This window comes from Anopheles bellator, chromosome X (assembly GCF_943735745.2).
Source record: "Anopheles bellator chromosome X, idAnoBellAS_SP24_06.2, whole genome shotgun sequence".
In the NCBI taxonomy this organism is placed as follows: Eukaryota; Metazoa; Arthropoda; class Insecta; order Diptera; family Culicidae; genus Anopheles; species Anopheles bellator.
The window spans coordinates 841,404-860,491 of record NC_071287.1 but is presented as its reverse complement, the minus strand read 5'-3'; the positions used below and the strand labels follow the sequence as shown (position 1 = coordinate 860,491).

Sequence of the window (19,088 nt, the reverse complement as noted above, 5' to 3'; positions counted from 1 at the left end):
GCCAGCGCAGAAAAACAATAGCACAATCGCCTGACGAGCGCCTTTCTACGAGATACACTTTCGAGGCGCGAGGATGTCCTTCGCCGTTCGATTTCTGCTTCCCCGTTCGAGGCGAGGGGCGTGGGCTGTTCCGTTAGTGCCACTTTCATTAACACAAACCGTCGTACTCTGCTTTCTTCCCGCAACAGTGATTGACGCTGGGTACCACGAGAAGCGCTTGCTGCACCATCTGCTGGACAACTACAACGTGCTGGAGCGGCCCGTCGTCAACGAGTCCGACCCGCTGCAGCTCAGCTTCGGCCTGACACTGATGCAGATCATCGACGTGGTACGTAGCCCTAGCCCTACCCTCCAGCATCCCGAATCGAACCGCTTCCCTGCCGACCTGTAACCAGTAATATTGAGCTTCCTGGCGAGGACGATTAGATGCGAGAAACCCCACCACAAGACATCGCGAACCCCCCCGACTTAGTTTCATATCTCGTTCACCTTCGCCATCTGCCACTAGGGGTGGAGGATTCGTGAGTAATATATGCAATATCCTTACGGCCACACCGGCACCGTGAAAGCCATACCATTTGGCTATTTCGCGTTTTTGGATCCTAATATTCGGGCGCCGGTTGTGTTTGAACGTTTCCGCTTTTCATTTTTCATCACCGGGACTGTGCCAAGGATCGCCAAGGATCTCGTCCGCGGCACTCGGCACCACCATGAATGATAGATACCATGTTCGAGGTGTGGGAAATCAATTCGGTTTCCAATCGACTACACACACCGCGTGTTTACGCTTACGCCAACCGTCGACGACGCCCGGCGCGAAGGACTTCCGTCGGCCTTGAGCAGTGTGAATAAGTGAGCGGCTCTATGTAAAATGCACACCGTCCACGTTTTAATCATTGCGGAGCACGATAAGCAATCGATGGCCCCGGAAGCCTCGGTAGCGAATGAATTAGTCAGAGAAGGGTCCGTGGCCTACTTGGCAGTGGTTACTGGTAGCAGTTGGCAGCTGAACAGGAGTGAACCAGATCCACAGCCATCTTTAATTACATTACAGCCAACCGTTCCAGTCCAGTCCAGGGTTCCGAAAATATATTTCTTATCGCCGCGTGTTAATCGGACCCTGGTGATCGGACCTCTGGAATATCGGGAATTCCGCCGGTTCCGGCTGGGCAAATAAGTAAACCGTAGGCAACCGGCAGGTATCGAGTTTTCGAAGGCTCTCGGTTCGATCGCCGCTAATCGCGATGGTAACGAACCTGGCACACAAGGACCCAGTATCTTTGCTTCCAATTTTCTGAACCTGTCTGACGTTGTCAGGCACAGGAACTGTCGCTGAAAGTCGCTTCTTCCTGGTTCGCTGGAGAACTGAAATTTCAGAAATCCCCCCCCGGGGGACGGGTAATAAAGGAAGCCTGTGGCGGATTGAAATGGCAGACCTGGGCTGTTTTGCTGACCCAGTTCCCCTTTGCTCGAAGGATGCGCTTTCTCTGTGGTCGCTTCTCTGTGTGTTGGCTTCCGTCCGCTCCCGGCGGCTGTGTGCTCTGTTTTTCTTTAATTTTCACTTTGCATACGCCACACATCCCAAAAGCGGGGGCCAGGGAGTCGTTTCGTAAGTGGTTGAAGAAAGGCACACCGATGCCTTGAGATGGTTGGAACTATCTCCGGCAAAACTCACGCCCAGCAAAACACGACAACAATCGCACCCATTGGTTAATTAGTGTGCCGAGAGTGGCACTGCCGCGGTCTGGGCGCCTGGAAAAGGACGTCGCCAGGACGCTGGCTTCGGGGCCCGGTGCCCGAGATTTGGCGTGTGATGCTCCCTGCGCCTGAAGGTGGTTGCCTCCGGTGCGAGCAAACTCCCCGGAGTCGGACGACTTCACGACCAACCCGTCGAGTTCCCACCCCGCCCCGCAGAAATCTGTGAAAAATTGGAAACACGATACAACAAAGGATGCTTCTAGGAGGTGCCTGTGTCAGGAACTGCTTGAGCAGCCCTGGCAGATGACAAATCGGGCACGTCGTCGTCGGCAGCTCGTCAGCCCCCGGAAGGCAACGTCATCATTGTTACGAGCAAACATTGGTCGGCAAACATCCCTTTCGGGCCCCAATTTGGTCACAAGATTTGGGCTGCAGCTCCGTGTGTGTGCCTTGGTCCTTTGTTCTGTGGGCCACGACTGCACGTCACCTGTTACCAGAGGACCCGGACTAGTTTAAGGCTTCCGAACCCGGCGGGGTTTTTCGGTCAGCCTTGGCTACGTCAGCCTGCCAGCTTCTGGCAGTACTGGCTGGCTGCTTTTTAATCTGACCCATGGTGCTGGCGTCGGCAAAGTCGCTCATCGACATCCCGGGTCCCTTCGGGGTTCTCGGCTATGATTGAGCGGGAGGTCAATTAGTGGCCCTGGCAGGAGTTGACCACTGAGCCACCGCTACTCAGGACGTCCCATTAGCCGGCGGCATAGAAAAAGAGAAGGCCAACTTGGCGTGCATTGAGCCACTGGCACTAATCCACCGACTGAAAGCTCGCTAAACTCTCGTCCATCACTCACGGAGGAAACCTTTTCGGATCGGCGGAGTTACGGCGTGGTTCACTGTTGCTTTAGCCCCCCCGCCTCCCGGTGATTAATGGGGCTTAATTTATTCACCCTCTAAGGGTAGGCCGTCGTCCTCCGACTCGTCTCGTCTTCCGTTATCGTTGGCCCCCCCCGTGGCGTTCTTCCCTGTCAAGTTGGAGAAACAAATCGGGGGTCGTGTCAGCAAGTTTTGTACGTTGAAATTGCTTTCGCGCACTTCTCCACTAACTGCTCGAAAGTGCTCGAAACTGCTCGAAAGTGCTCGAATTTGAGATTGGAACATTTTTCGTCCAACCCCGGTTCTGGCAGGGCAGGTTTTAGTGCTTTTTCGATTAAAGTTGGCAGCGGCAGCAGCAGCGGTGGTCTAATTATGTGTGGTCTGTGACGTAACCGGAACGTTGGCTAACCGCAAGGAACACTTCGCAAATGTCGGCCACATGTGTCGTTCCGGTCGTCGTCGTCTAGGCCCGGAACCAAATGGGAACACGAACTTCTGGACTTCGGGCATGTTGTGCTTAATGCATATTTCCTGATTTATATGCAAATGCCCAAATTTCTGACTCATATATTTCTCCGGTGCACCCAGGATGACCAGGAAGTTATGCTCGTCCCGCCCTTCGAGGCGGGCATATCAGCGACCGGTCAGGTGAAGCGGCAGTTTGTGGCGCACCGTGAGCGGCAGAATTCCTCGAATTTAATTAAGCTGCCGTCGGTCCCGAGTCGGTCGGGAACATTGTTTTCGGTGAAATGTCCATTCCGAAACGTGTGGTGATCCCCGTAGACAGTCCCTGTTTGTGCCGGACAGGCGATCAGGTTTGTCTGCTCGATTCGAGCGGCTCATGGGCAGGGCAAGGGGCTCGAGATTTAGTTATGGAAAAATTAGTTCCATGCAGCCACACTTGCAATCCAGATCTGCAGATTCCTCTGCAATCCAACTCAATCCGAGATTTTTGGGGCAAGAGTTTTTGTGAAGTTTACCGGTGCTCTCGTGAAAGCACGTCGAGCTGCCCGGGCTCTGAGGGCAGACATTCCAGATTTCTTAGCTCCCGAAGACCCGAACAGCTTCCTCTCTCTCTCTCTCGCACCGAGAACGGGGATCAAATCGTCAGCTGGTCGGCTTCCCGTTAATTGTACCCGACTCCGACAGCCCGACCGAAATGAGCAAAAGTCCTGGCTGGGAAAACTTTAACAAATGATGCCGCCTGCCGCAGTTTCTCAACAACACTAACCTCGGCCCAACACTCGGGGTTCCGGAAGTTTTGCCACCCCGCAGAGTTGGGCCCGCTCCCAACAAGCCCCAGCGAAGGCTGTTGTTTTGTTGACTTTCCGTTAGGAGCGCCCCAGCAGCGCAGGAAAGGAACCCGAGATAGCGAGGACGACATGGTTGCCGGTGGCGGTCCTTCGATCGATTCGACTCCACGGCCCCCCTACCACTCCATTCCGGCTCGCCCGCCTCCGGTCTTCAGGGCGTTTGTCGCACCGGGGTTCGGAACGGAAGCCCGGAACAGCAGTATCTTCATCTTTAACTCGAATTAACCTTTCGATGGTGCGAGATCAAGAGAGAGAGAGAGCGAGAGAGAGTGAGAGAGAGAGAGAGAACCAGCATAAAAAAGGAAACGATGTCACGCGCTTTCTCTACCCAACGGTTTGCCCAACTTCGTTTGGTCCTATTTTTTTTTTTTCGCCAGCCACTTATCGGGCCACTTCCGGGGAGCCCGGTTTTTTAGTGCCTTCCGTTTCGCGAAGCCACTGGCAGCCGGCGATCCGATGGTTTTTTTCCCCCCCGTTTCTCGTCCCTGCCGGGCTGCCCTCCTGCCTGGCTGCTGTTTTAATTTGAAACATGAAGAAACCTAATTAAAGCACGACCCACCCACCCAAGCAAAAAAAAAAAAAAGGGGATGCGATGCGTTACGATGCGTCTCGGCGCCACGTGCGCCACGTACCCATTTACGCGGCAAACGGTCGCAAACACAATGGCGCCGGCCGGAACGTGCCCCATTCTTCATCGGTTCGCCGGGAGAAAATTCATCAGCAACAGCAGCAGCCAGTGACTGTGGATGGGCGATTTACTGAGCATAAAGCATAAACCGCCCGCCCCGACCTGGGGAAGGAAGAACAACAAACGGCGCGCAATATTTCCTGGGCCGTGGGCTCGATAAAGGCCTGTTGCCGATTAAACCGCAACCGGTCCGCCGGAGAGGAACGGATTGCGTGCGGTTCGGCCAGCGACCGACCGTGACAGGGTTCGCTTGCTCGTTGGCTCGTTGGCACACCATTAATCCTACATCTTGATTAGACAGTTTCGGTCCAAAGTCACGTCCGTCTAGAATTCCGTCCCGGCGTCTCCAGTGCCCGGTGGAGGGCTGGGAGACTGAGGAGACATCTTCAAAACTCACAGCCATGGTGGAACGTGGTGCGTCAATGGATGCACCGAAATGAAGCACAGGTACCTCAGCCGGCAAGTTCGGCAACATTCGGCGGTGGGTACGATTATCCCACACGTCAGATCGAAGATCCCCCTTTAAAAAGGGGCTAACAAGGACCGACGATTGGATAATTTTCCAGTACGATTTCAGCGTTTGTTGCTGTTTTTTGGACGTCCTTGAGGGTTGACGTCTTCAAGGCTTGTTCGACCACGTTTCAGCAACCCATCGTTTTTCCACGTTACTCATTGAATGCGAAGAGTCCGTATGTCACTATTCCTACATAAGTTTCCTTTGCTTTCAAACTATCCATCAATAAAAAACAAAATAAATAAAATAAAAATTATTCAGTATGGCCTCCCTGAACACTTGTTTCAAGGAGACACCAATTTTTGAATTCCATCCCTGAAGTGAAAAACTGGAAAGGCTTCAAAATACGCTTCCGCAGCTAGTATGACGTCATCATTTGATGAAAAACGCTATTCAGGCCTAATTTTTTTTTCGGTTTGAAAACAGATGGAAGTCGCTAGAGGCCAAATCTGATGAGGACGGTGGATACTCCAAAAATTTGAACTCTAATTCAAGGATTCTTGCTATTTTTAAATTGCTCTTGTGTGCATTGTCATGATGAAAAAGGATGTTTTACTCTTTCAGTTGGTCTAAAAAGTTACAAAAATAATCAAAACTTATTGTTTTATTGGTTTGCAAGTAACCTGCTATTAAAAAATCCATTCGCATCCCAAAAAACGGATCCTAACGCCCTTTTGGGCGATTTCTGGACACGAACTCGTTTCAGAGCCTAAAAACCAGGTATCAACCACTCCTTAGCCTATTGTTTGGATTCAGGATCATGGTGATAGACCCGAGTGATTATTCGATGCACAAAATCCTATCGAAAACACTCCAAATGTTGTTGTTTGAGAACATTGTATTCGAATGCTCTTTCCAATACGATATCCTTTTTTTTTTCTACGGTTTCTACGATTACGTAAGTACGACCACGTTTAAACTCAGAAAACCCCTCTTTTAATGTCCTAATTGAAGATGAAGAGTCCTTATACACTTGTAACATTGGTTTATAATTTTCCTCTGCTTTTAAACCTTCCAAACATAAAAATTAAATCCCGGCACAATACTTGATTTTTTCTGTTCTAAAAATACTGTGACATTGCGATCATAAATGGCTTGTAAAAAAAAACTAACAGACCGATTGAAATGAAACTTCACATACGTTCATACGAAGAGCGTACCAACCGGGAGAACAGGCTCATGAAACTTTAAAGGATCGAACACCAACACACACTCACACACATACAGAGAGAGGTAGATAAATCGAAATTGGAAACCTGAGGACCACGCCGTCCGCCGTCCGAGAGGGACCTTCGTTTTAATAAGTTTTCGCCGGCGACCAGCTGGTCGTCGTGGGTCGTGATTTTGATTTGTCACACAGTTCCTCCCCCGTTCGGTATATTAGCGGGTTAACCTTAGCCGCCCGTCAGGACCTCGGCCGCCACCGGACGACAATATGGTTTTAATTAGTTTTTATGAGCAAATATGTTCGGGGGGGGGGCAAAAAAAACCGCGTTTGACCATGAAGGTTGACTCGCCTAGTTTGGCGACGATATTCAGCCCCGGCCTCGATGGCTACGCTCTCTCTCGCTCCCTCTCTCTCTCGCGCTGTCTCACTCATTCGCCACCTTCGGGAATTTGGTGGCATTTTTGAGTTCGCCAAAGACTAGGGGACGGGGACGAAAGGTTGCACTCGCTCTCTCTCTCTCTCTCTCTCTCGCTCGCTCTCATTCCCTTTCATTTGGGCAAAATTGGGCAAAGTTTAAAATGCAGGAAACGAAAATTAATCATCGTCCGTCGTCGGGGGCCGTCGGGGCGTGGGTTGCTTCTTGCGAAACTTGCTAATCGATCGACACTAACTTTGCTCTTTTGCCGTTTCGTTGCAGGACGAGAAGAACCAGCTTCTCATCACGAACATTTGGCTGAAATTGGTAAGTGTTGCCCGCCTTCGATTATCGTGGCTCATATGCTGAGCTGAGGGAAAATACTTGAGGTGCCCCCGTCATCGCAGTTCGTAGTATGTGATTCTGGAGCCACCAAACTCAGTATTGTTCCAAACAGGTAAGACGTGGAAAAGGACACACAACAGTAGAACCATCGATTCGTGCGTTCTTTGCGCGTGGTTTGGGCGGCAAACAATTGACAAACAAATGAAGGCCCAGGCTGCGAATCGGCTGTGTCGCAGAAGATATAGAGCAAAAACTAGAGGCAAGCAGACGTCACTAATGGTCCTGCCGTGCCTATATGATATGGATACATTTAATTGCCACTGCCTGTCACTGACAGGCTGCCTCGAGAGCGTCCCGGTTGTCCCTGCCCGGAAAGGGCCTTACCCGGACAGGCGACAAGCGGCCCAGTTGGTTGTCATGTCACTGACTCCACTTCATCCATTTTTCTTATGCCCCCCCGGGCGATGGGGTGTCCTGGTAGGCTCCTTGTCAAGTAGCTCCTTGTCCGATCGGCCGATTGGCCACCAATCAAACGCAGTTCCCCTGCGAGCCTCCCATGCGAGATGGGCTAGCCGAACAATCAACTACAGACCGGAGTCGCGTTCGCAATCAAGAAGTCGAGCATCGTCCTGTATCTATCGATTCGGACCACGGGCGGTTGGGCCAACATTTTTGACAGCTGCATGGCCGGGTCGGGCCGGGCCAGGCTCATAAAGAAAGTGGTTGGAATTGCCCGTCTGGTTCGCGTTTATGGCAGCACTTTCCGTCCGCACACATTCATCGAGAGGAGGCCACAGCTCATAAACCGGCCACCGGCGCTCGCGCCTAATGGATGACCCCGGGCCCGGGCATCGTAAACCGCTGCGAAAGTTCTATTGTTTCTCTCGAGGCCGGTTACGAGCCTCGTATCCTGCCCGTGCCATACTCGCTGAAACGGCGATCAAATACACATCACATCTTCCGAACGAGTGGTCCGGCCTTTGTTCCGAAGATTCCTTTCCATTGCCCCGAAGTGTCGGTACCCAAAAGTCATCGCCCTCATGCGAACTTACGATGGAGGTCCTTCGGGCGGAACGAATCCACCAAAATCGGGACCCGGTTTCTGGTGATCAGTGATCGATTACCTTCGTAATAGATTTCTGACGCCTCGACCACAGTATGAGTTTTCTCTACAGGTTTTTTGATATGCTAGCGTCCACACTAGAAGCTTTTGCGCGAAAAATTCCGTGAGCTCCAGTGAGTGAAATGACAGTTCGTTTGTTTATGCTTTGATTTTTCAATTTCCTTTCCTTCTCCTTCTATGGCCATTTTTGTCAAAATTTGATCCGCTGTCGAAAAACTAGCCATATTTTTGGAAAGCAATAAAAATTTGCCGTAATTTGCCGTAAACTGTCAAATTGAAAAAAATACCCCCGAAACGAGAAAATATCCCGTAAACATAAGGCGCTCAAAAGCAACTCAAAGTAACTCACGGAACTCTAGCAAAAGATTCATAGTTTCTTGGCCTGCCATAAATATTTTCCAAGTTTCTCATACTGTGGCCCCCGGGTGACTTGATCCTTGGCCGTCGATTGAGAACACGATTCGGAGTCCTTCGGAGCGATCCCCAGTCCGAATGAGGTTACAGTTAGGGGGATCTGTCAGCAGTCCGGGCGACGTCCTGCCGTTGGGCGAAATTAAGGAAATAGTACGAAATTCCACCCGCAAAACCGAGACACGACACACTTTCTTGGCTTGGCGACTCTCAAGCGGACCGCCACCTTCGTGTATCCGTTTATCAATATCCTTTCCCGGGCGGGCGGACGGGCCCCGGGAGCCGTAATCGTGGTCGGAAACCGGGACCTTCCGCGAGATAGCGTCTCCGCAACACAATTCTAACCCATCAGCCCATTTGCTGCCCGGCCTATGTTCCGGCCACCGCATCTTGACGGCCCCAAGGATCATGGCACTTTCCGCCCCAAACGAGAAACTCCAGGAAACCCCACGAAAAAAAAACCCACAATGCCGCACCAGAATCCTGCAGCACATAACATAAAGGACGAAGGAAACGCAGAAGAAGCGTGAAGCGCAGCGCATTAAGTAAGAAGGAAGAAAATCGAAAAGGACCTGTCGGAGATGCAAACCCCCACCCCAAAAAAAAAGGTCGGCTCGTCGTCCGCTCCCAAAAAAGCCGGCACGGAGCGGCTGGGTGTGCGTGGTCGAGGCATTTCAGCGATTCCTTCCAGTCCTCGCGTCCTTCCAGCCCGCAGTTTTTCCGATGCGATCCGAGGCCCGAGTGTGGTTGGTTTAAAAACGCCTCTCACCGAGCGAACGCAGATGGCGTTACAAGAAGCCCGAACTCTACACTATTCCGGGCTCCGATCGAGGAAATTATGATATTTTATATATCAAAAAAAAGGCGAAGGACCAAAAAGGATGCACACAGGGTCCGCTCCCCCTCCCTCAATGGGAATGGGTTTTTTCTTTTCGTCATTCTCCCGGATGCCCGCTTAGAATACGGCACTTTTTTGCACCACCTTCTCCGGAGAGGGTTGGCAGCCGGCCGGAAGGCTTAAGGACCACGCGAAAATAAATCCCTCAACTGACAAACGCCCTTCGCCCAATGGCTTCGGTGGGTGGGCGCTAGGCCAAAGATTACGCTCACCGGGCGATGGAATGGGCAGAGAGGGTCGTGAAGACGTGAAAAAGGATCCTAACACCACAAAGGACTCTTTGTGGAGGGCGGGATCAGCACGGTCAGGTGCAGCGGTCGGAGCATCGAAACCCAATCATCCTGACGGTGGGTCCCGGCCCGGGATGCTCTTCGACCCCCCCCCTCCCCACCTTTCCGGCTTCCAGCTTTCCGGTGAAAAACATCATTTCATCATCGCATTATCAGCGCCATCGGCTGGGCAACCGTTATCTTTGCCCCGTGTCATTACCATTCGACAGCAATTAAATGGCAATAACCCCCCCGGAGGCGATCCCGCACCCCCCACACCCCCTCCCCACCCAACGTCTGATGTACAATTCAATTACGACACTCGTCCAATAGCGACGCGAAAATAGTACCAAAAAAAAGACGAACTCCGACGAGGTTCGATGGAAAGCTCGATTGATTTGCCGCTTTTCTCGCGAATCCTTGTCGGTGTTTCCTTCATTCCCTTTCGGGCCGTGGCCGACCACCTTACGTCCCGTCCCGACTGCGAGCGGAGCGGATCTGAGCGACTCGGGGTAAAGGATAATTCTTGACGACCGTGACACGCGTTCCCCGACCATTTTCCGGAAGACACTCGCTCCTGCAATCGTCGGCTGGGTAGGCCATCTACCGATCGGGCGAAGTTTCCCCGAGAACTTCGTTAGGAACTTCGTTGGAACGTCCACCTAATTTTACCGATTTTCCACGTCTCTTCCGCCTGTCGGCGGAAAATCGGCGGGGCAAAAATTTGGGAGCGAAATAATTCGTGCGGGCGGAAGTAATTCAACGCGATTACGCGAAAGGATTACCAATCAGCTCCGGTGCTGCGCTGAGCTGGCTGACGGTGGCTGAAAAGGGGTTCGCCGGCCCTCTGGACACGCCGGGAGGAAAAACAGCGAAAGGACGAACCGGAGTGGAGTGGAGAGCGACCGGAAAGATTACCGCGCGCGGTCAGGGCCGGTAACGGCTTTATTCCTTCCTGTTCGGGGGTTTTTCTTCGGGGTTCACCGTTCACCCGGCGGGGCCAAAATGGATCGATCATGCTGTGTCGGTTGTGGATTTCTTCCCTTTTTTTTCGATCCACCCTTAAGCCCTAAGGTGAGCCTAATCACCAGGACCCGGAACCCGACAGGTCAATAATAAACGCGATGCTCGAATCGCAGCCTCCGCAGACCATTAACCTTTCGGGGCTCGAGAGTCCCCGTCCGCCCGCGGGTCAGCTTCTGGATTATTGAGCCCGGTTTTTCTGCGAGCCTGAAATCGGGACCAGCAGAACCGCTGAACCATCTCCCACAAGAGCATAACAGACAAAAACTAGTGACTTTGCCATTTACTAGCCAAAACAAAAAGCGTCACGGAAACGTAAGGACGAAAAAAAAAGTACGGGGAACTGCAGAGATGCAGATGAACTTCGCCGTGCACAGTGTGCAAACACCACAATGGACGGGTGGATGGGCTCAAAACAAAACCCCAGAGAGTGAAGGAGAGTGGGAGAGAAACAAGGACTACGTTGCACATTCGGTGCATTGCAGGAGCCACCGCCAACCGAAAAGGATCGAACGACACGGGCAAAAAAAACAATCCCGCCGATGCCCACACAAATCAATTTCCAATTATTGCACAACGCGAATTACCTGCCAAACTTGAACGGGGGGGAAAAAAAGCAGGCCACCTGTCAAATTCGGAACAGGATTCGAAGAACGGCGGGCCTACCGGGCGAGGATGCGACAGTAAGTTGATCGAATTTAAACTTTAAAACGTTTCCATCGGCGGAGGGGGGAGGAAGAGGTGAGAGCGGTTCAGTGCTCAGGTGTGCCTGGCGGCAGGCCTCCCAGGATCAGCAGGAGCGGCAAGCGCAAGCGTCACCGTCACCTTACACCACATTCCTTTATTCTTATCCGCCCGTTCCTCCTCCTTTTTTTTTTGCTGTTTTGCTTTGCGAAATTGACCGCCAGGTGCCGGACCTGAGCGAGCCGACCAAAGAGAGCCGGGTGCTCCGCTCCCGCTCCCGCTCCCTCGGTTCCTTCCCGCCAGTATTGGCGCACTGCAGTGGCGCGTGCATCGATTTTTCCGCTCCGAAAACTCCTTCGCCGCCGCCACCGTCGGGAAAACGAGGCCACTGTCCATTGTCGGGCCGCGGAGAAATACAGCAAAAAAAAAAGGAACAACAACGGCAACAATAATGATGATGCGTTGCCCGAATGGCCGGGCGCCCCCCCCCCCGGGGGCCCCGGGGGGGGGGGGGGGGGGATCGCGCGTTCGTTTGGGAAAGTTTGAGCGGGCGCGAGGATTTTTTCGGCACACTTTGGTCCTCGGCTTGTCACCATTTTTGTGCATTTCTCGCGCTCCTTAAAGCGAGGACAGGTAGTAAGGGTTCCGACCCGCAACGAGGGGGGCTCGTTTGCTGCGCACAATTTGTGCAGTTGAGTTGGAAGAGCCTTTTACACTTTTACACCCATCCCACCCACTGTCGTGTAATCTATTCGGTGTCAATCATCCGTCGCTCGGTGGACGGAGAACAAAGACGCCCCCCGGGGTCCTGGCCCTGGACTCCTTCCGACTGTTGCCTCGAGGGGACGAAGCTTCAAGGATGCGCGTGTGTGGGCTCTGCTAACAAGATTACAACTAAACCAACTGCAATTTATTAGAGACGTTCTCGCCGACGTGTCCCGGTCCCCAAAAAGGCAGGCCCCCGACACGGGCGCGAGACATCCGGCTGATCCCGGGATGTTGATACAAAAGGAGGCCTGGTAGGCGATTAAATGCTCCCCCCTCCCACCGAGCTGGGCTCCTTTTCGTTCGCTGGGATCTTTTCCCAACGTTACACACTCTCCGCAAGGATGCGTGTGGGCCGTGTGGTTTCAAACACAACGGAACGGGAGCGTGTTGTCGAACCGAAACAAACCGTGGAATGTCGTGGAAATGTCGTGCTCGGTGAGTTGGTGCCTTTTTGTTTTTACTTCCATTGTGTTTTCCTTCCTTTTTCGCTTTCTTGCTTCTCGCGCTGTCAGAGCACCACCCCGGGAACACCTCTGCTCCGGGTGACACATCCACAGGGAGGCGGCCCACACAGTGGGGAATTTGTATGGGAAAGGCGGACATATTTGTTTTTAGGAAGAACCTATGCACTGTTTTCAACGTTTTTGTTTTCTTTGCATGTGTTTCGATTAAATTCAACTTTCTATGTGCAATACACGCGTTCAAGTGCATTAAATAAGCTTTTTTTCGTTGTTTTAAGGTTTTTAAACGCCGTAAGTATGCAATCCGCATTACACGAAAAAATTTAAAGCACTATCATAAAATCAAATACCGAATTTCGGCTACAAATCGAATGCTTTGTGAATTTAGAAAAAGGATATAAACTGATCAGGGAGCCTTACCGACTCCGTTTGTGGGAATTTTGAAGCAAGTAGTTAGTATCTTCCGAAGTATCCAACCCATGAACTATTATTTAAACGTTTGATAGAAAACTTATTAGTCTATGTCTTCATCCAACCTTAAATCGATATTGTCTACTTGGTTCAATACATGATCAATCGCGATATCGTCCCTAATGTGTTCCTCCATGATTAACAATTCTTTTACTTTATCCGTTTATGGTTAACTATGTTCATGGTTTTATCGCTATCTATAACCGCTATGACATAGAACTAATTTTAGGGACACTGCTATGTATTGCGCCGAATGAACGTGTCTTTTAAATTATTCTCTTGAGAAGATTTTCTTGCATGGTTTGCTCTATCTTGTCCAAAAACATTTATGCCGCGTTTCCAAAGCTTCTTCTCTCAGACAACCTAATGGTACAGGGTTATGTAGTATTATATCGCCAGCATGAGTCAAAACATGACATGAACGTAACAGGTACGTTCGACCAACTATAAAGCACTAAGAGTTTTTCATATGTATCTCTACAATTTTTGTCTAATGTTGCGGCAATAACTACTTTCTGACAGCTAATGGTTATTAAGATATTCCTAAGCCTGTCTATTACATCTTTAATTAAGAACAGTATTCGCACGCTCAGGATCTGAAAACTATTCGACGACAAATGTTACCAGAAGTGCTTTTTTCTGATACCTGCCCGAAAGGTTGTTAAAGGTTATTCTATATGAAATGCTTAACAAACACTGCACAAACCTCAACTAACAATGAAGAGGTGAAATGCCGTACAGAAAGTTGCGGGCTAAAACAATTTTCAACATTTGTGATCACTGATAACACTTAGTTTACCTAAATAATAGAAAAGGCATAAGGCATAATATGTTTTGTATGGCCATTTCATATACTACAAAAGATCAGGCGCCTCCTCATACATCAGGTATTGTTTTCTTTAAATAGAAATTTGCTAAATTTATCGCACGAATATGCAAACAAAACTTACAGCAAATATTTAAAATTGTCTAAACTTTAATAGTATTTTCTCGTTTGCTGCATTACCAAAGTTGAAAAACTGTATTTTTTCCTCCTTTTTCATACTAATTCCCGATAAAAACAAACTAGCAATGCAAAACGTAAACATTTAATTATTTTATATGAAAGAAGGATTCATTACCTTTCGAATGATGTATAATATAGGTATATTACCGTTGCAGAATTGTGCTAACGATCGCGTTAAAATAGCTGAAAAAAGTTGGTTTTAAAGAGCCATTTCCGTCACTCTTTCGACTTTGACAAATAATTTCTCGGAATCTACGCAACATGAAAGGCTAAAAATTCGAATTTGTCATAAATAACTTATATATTTTAGGCTAATATAACTAAAACCGTAAAATTCTTTTCTTGACTGAAGTTGATTTATGACCGCCTTTTTCCCACAGTGGCGGCCGCAGCAAAATAGGCCAACTCCGGTGGGTTTGCTACTTCGCCGCTTCACCCGCCGTTTTGTTATGTTAGAGTTTTGCGCTCTCTCGCCTTTGTTTTCATCGGCTGTCGGCCTGTCGGACGGCTCTTTCTCAGCACACCATACAGCACATAATGGGCACACAGCCCTGCAGGACCTGCGTTCGCCAACAATCGATCGAAGGTAGAACCGCAAAACGCGCGAAGTGTCGGGCACGTGACACGCTGTTCGGTTCGTCGCCTGCCGCAACGCTGCAGTCGCCCGGATTGTTGATCCTTCCCGATTCCCGACATTGGATTTGCATAACATAAGGCACGGATTAGGGGGCCCTATTTGTAAGAAAACTCGTTCGCCTTTCTCTGGATCGATTTATGGCGCACTTGAAAGGATCAAAAATCTCGTCGTTGGACGCTGGACTTTCTTCAAGCCGGAAGTAGCGCAGACAGTGGACCGGACACCGAAGTACTGACCGCAACCACGCCCCGGATAACCCCCGTCACCGCCGCCGTTTGGAAAGTTTGGTGGGAAGTCAATTCCCGGACCGCGGACCTCACAAAGGACACGGAGCTCGGATTTGCTGTGGTGAACTGTCCTCTGCCCTGCAGCAGTTGATTCGGCACCAAAGTTTCGGATCGTCGAGAACCTTGAGAAGCAGAACACAATGGACGCACGCTAGGATTCGGGACCCCGCGGGTGCTGCGATGCGATGCTTCCCCGGATCCGGTTTACATAACGGAGCGGGAATTCCGTGCGGTGCCAACGAGTGTTGGACGAGGAAGCAAACAAAAAGGCAAATAACGGCTCGCAAGCTCGTCCGTTGGCGGGCCACGCCTCGGCAAGCGATAAAACTGCAATCGCTTGGCAAACTGCTGCTCGATACGAGTTTTCCGAGAGCCCTTCGGCGAACGTGACGCGCTGCAATCCGGACCCGCACGTCCGTCCGCCGCATTCGATCAACCTACTGCTACGTTGCTCGGTTTTCTTGGGCAACTTCTCCGCGCTGCAATGCGGAGTTGCCTCCGAGTCGGAGCCGGAGTTACGAATTGCGGCAAAAATGGGATGCTAACCGAACCTGACACCCCCCCGAAACACGCTCGAACCAGTGCTTCGGTGCTGTAACGTGGAATGCACTCCCCCCCACCATGGAGCCTCCCCGCTGGAAGAGTAATCCTGCAGCTCAACCAATAAACCTTCTCCGGGGGAATCCTTGCGCAACGAGTTCCCGTCGTACCGTCGTAGCGTAGTTTGCTGCTTTGCGGATCCTCCGGTGGGAAGGATCTCATGAAACGCATTAAAATTACAAAAATCCCCCCCCCCCCCCCCACCCCCCCCCTCCCTCACACACGCGGGAAGAAGATGGTGTGCTGTTGGACGGCATGCATGACAGACGACCCACACTTTAATAAATCCAACCGGAGACGGTAAAATATTATGTTCGTCTCGGACGGGGGCGGGAAACTACGGCACCGAATGCCCGTTTGCTGGTGTTGTGGTGAGACAAGGCGACAGGATTCGTGTTCGAAAAAAAATGGCAAACTTTCGCCCCGAAAGTAACATAAATCCTGGGCGCAAGTCTTGGCTCCGGATCGGATAGATTGATGAAGTGAGCTGATATCTTGATTTCAAAACGTGTGAATGAAGCACGGAAAGCGATTCTTCATGCGTGTGGAGGATCCTGTGTTCGAATCTGTCCGATGATAAATGGCAACACGAAGGATGCGCAGTTACTTATCCACTTCCGTAGCACGGGAGGGACACAAATTTTCATCATCCCGGGTGTGCGCGCGCGTCCCAAGCAGGATTTATTACATTCTGCGAATTGATTGAGGTGCATGTACGCCGTACGTCATGTCGCACGGGAGTGTGTTCCCCGAACAAGGACTCCACGCCGGAAGTGCACCGGAACAGGGTCCGGATTCGGACCACAACCAGCGGGCGGTACGGGTAATTCGAAAAAAGGCGAAGTTAATTGAGACGAACGATTGCTCTCTCTCTCTGGCGGAAGTTTCCCTACCGTCGGTTCGGATCCTTGTTATTTTGGTTGTGCTGGCAGCGAGTGAAGCCGGGCTTAAATTGATGAATGGGGCCAGAGCGGAGAGAGTCTGCGGGCCCGAAAAAATGGCCCACGGGAAGTTAAAAAACCACTCCGGAGATTCCGGTTCGATGCATCACTTAAAAGCCGGCCGACACCAAGGACAACCGGGCCATTCTAAGGCTACCGGAGTGGCTTCGCTGGGGCATTAATCATGTTCGCGCGGACCCCCGGGAATCGAGCCCAGGCTATCTGGCTGGCCCCGTCGCTATCGATCGAACTCGCCAGGACTTTAAGGAGTTTGATTTACGACAAGCCGTATAACGTCGGCTTCTGGTCTTCTGGGGCTTCTTTTAATGTCATCTTAAAGCACGTTCCGCTCGGCAAGTCCTGGATGACCGGCCAGGCCGGGCCGGGCCAGGATCCTTAAAGTGTGAAGCAACCATAAACAACGGGCGGCCATCATGGCTCCGGTTTCAGTCGTCACGCAGCGAGCGGCTGCGAGTGTTATAAATCATCGTGTCGAGCGTAATTGCCAATCAGACCACGAACGATTACCTTCTTGTGGGGAAACTTTCGCTCGCGAAAAGTTTCACCCGCGAAAACCCCGGGGCGTAAGTATGCGCGAATGTCACATGTCGCAGCTGCTGTGCTGTGAATGAACGACAAATTGGTGGATTAACGGTTTGCTAATAACTGGCTCCAGTGTGTCCGGCATTCCACGAGATTCCGTTGTTAGTGATAGTGATTGCAGAAAAGGGGGCAAATACATCGCCAGTATGTTATGTTTAACCCACTTCCGTCATGTTTTCGACGTCATGTCTGTCTGGGAGAGCATCCTTACTGTTAGAAAATCCGGTTTCTAACGGGTGTTGGCCAAGAATGCGGAGCAACTTTTTACAACTTTTTGTAACACTTACAATTTACGCATTACGCAGGGAACCAATTTAAATTCGGAGTGTTTGAAATTTAAACTGCCAAACGTTTTTTTTCTGGAAATCTAATCTAATCTTCCCAGACGAAAGAATTCTTCGTCTTTTTCAGTAAACTAATTCGTCATCCAATTTCGACTTGCGACTTGCGTGCCCCACCAGGCGTCTCCATTCGGAATACTAAAAACTGTATTTTGGTCGGTTTTCGATCAATGCATAGTTCAAATTGATCATTTCTTGTCGGTAGCGATCTGAATTAATGTTTTCATTCAGATTTTACGAGCTTGTGAAGCACCACACCTTCTGTCCCATCAGAAAGTCCGTTGCATTGAGTCCTTCGACGCTTTTTGTTTGTTAAGTTAAAATCGCCATTTTGAACTTTTTTAACCCTCGGAGAAAAGCCGTGCGGCTGCCGAAAAAAAGGGAAAATATGAAAAGCTTTCCTCCAATTGCACTTTGCCGTTTGGCTGGTGGTTGTCGCTTTCCCCGGAGAGGATACCATCACCAGGATAATGATGGATGAGCAGCTCCGACGCAGCGAAAGATATCTAGACCGAGGAGCCAACCGCGTGACCGCGTGTACTGTGAACGGTGACAACGCACCAACGCACTAATTCCTTGATTGTGAAGTTTAATCGCAATGAAATTATTAATAACTTATCCGGCATCCGCGTACGGGTCCGGGGCCGGCTAATGAAGCAAATGCTAATTAAATTTAGGGCTAAGCTAATGAAAATTTATGAAGTTACAGGGCAGCCTGTAGCCCGCACAGTCTGTAGCCGGCACAGTCTGCGGACTCGATCGGAGCGATCCAATTTGCAATGATTATATTAATTTTATTACACGGCCCCAAAACTCCGTCTTCGCTTCGGCTTCGGGCCGCTGGACGGGCCGAAGAGAATCGAATTGGAATCGTAGTTCCGGTAGGCCGGCCCTTGTTCTAGCCCGTGCTAGTGTCGGCCCTCATCCTCCAAGGATGCAAGGGGTAGTAAATTAATACGATACTGATCCCGATTCGTTAACTCCCGGCACTCCGGGCCCGGCGAGCGTCCGGATTCCGTCGTTAATCCTGATTAGTCTTCAAAGTGTGTCGGCACCCAGCGTGTGCTATCGGCCGACGTGCCGACGACGACGCCGAGCCCGATCGCCCCGGGGAAAGGGTTTATCTCCAGACGGTGCGACCTATTTTCCTCTTTTGGCTTTTCTTTTTAATACAATAAACAATTCTGCCACGTAAGTCCCGTGCCCGGTTTTTTTTTTGCCGGTGCCCGTGATCGGTTAGCCGCTTGCCGTATTGAACCAAAGGACGAGCGGTGCACGGTGCTGTGTCCGGGATTGTGTTGTTTTCTGTCCAGCGAGCCCAGCGATGCCTTCGAGAAAATCCTGCCGGCCGAGAGACCCCATCCCCGCGAAGTGGATTATCAAATTTAAATAGCATCGCAATCCGGTGCGCCATCTTACGCCTCGACCACAGTATGAGTTTTCTCTACAGGTTTTTTGATATGCTAGCGTCCACACTAGAAGCTTTTGCGCGAAAAATTCCGTGAGCTCCAGTGAGTGAAATGACAGTTCGTTTGTTTATGCTTTGATTTTTCA

General features: G+C 50.6%; 1 protein-coding gene across 1 annotated transcript in view; it reads left to right on the top strand.

Annotated features, from left to right (window-relative positions):
* Positions 1–73: 73 nt before the first annotated feature.
* The window catches only part of LOC131213211 (CHRNA7-FAM7A fusion protein-like), a 23,691-nt gene continuing 4,676 nt past the window's right edge, over positions 74–19,088 (top strand). Inside the window, exons 1-3 of the mRNA XM_058207205.1 lie at positions 74–328; positions 6,949–6,993; positions 7,074–7,123. Of these exons, the coding sequence (XP_058063188.1) occupies positions 74–328; positions 6,949–6,993; positions 7,074–7,123 (350 nt within the window). The remainder of the gene's footprint in view (positions 329–6,948; positions 6,994–7,073; positions 7,124–19,088) is intronic.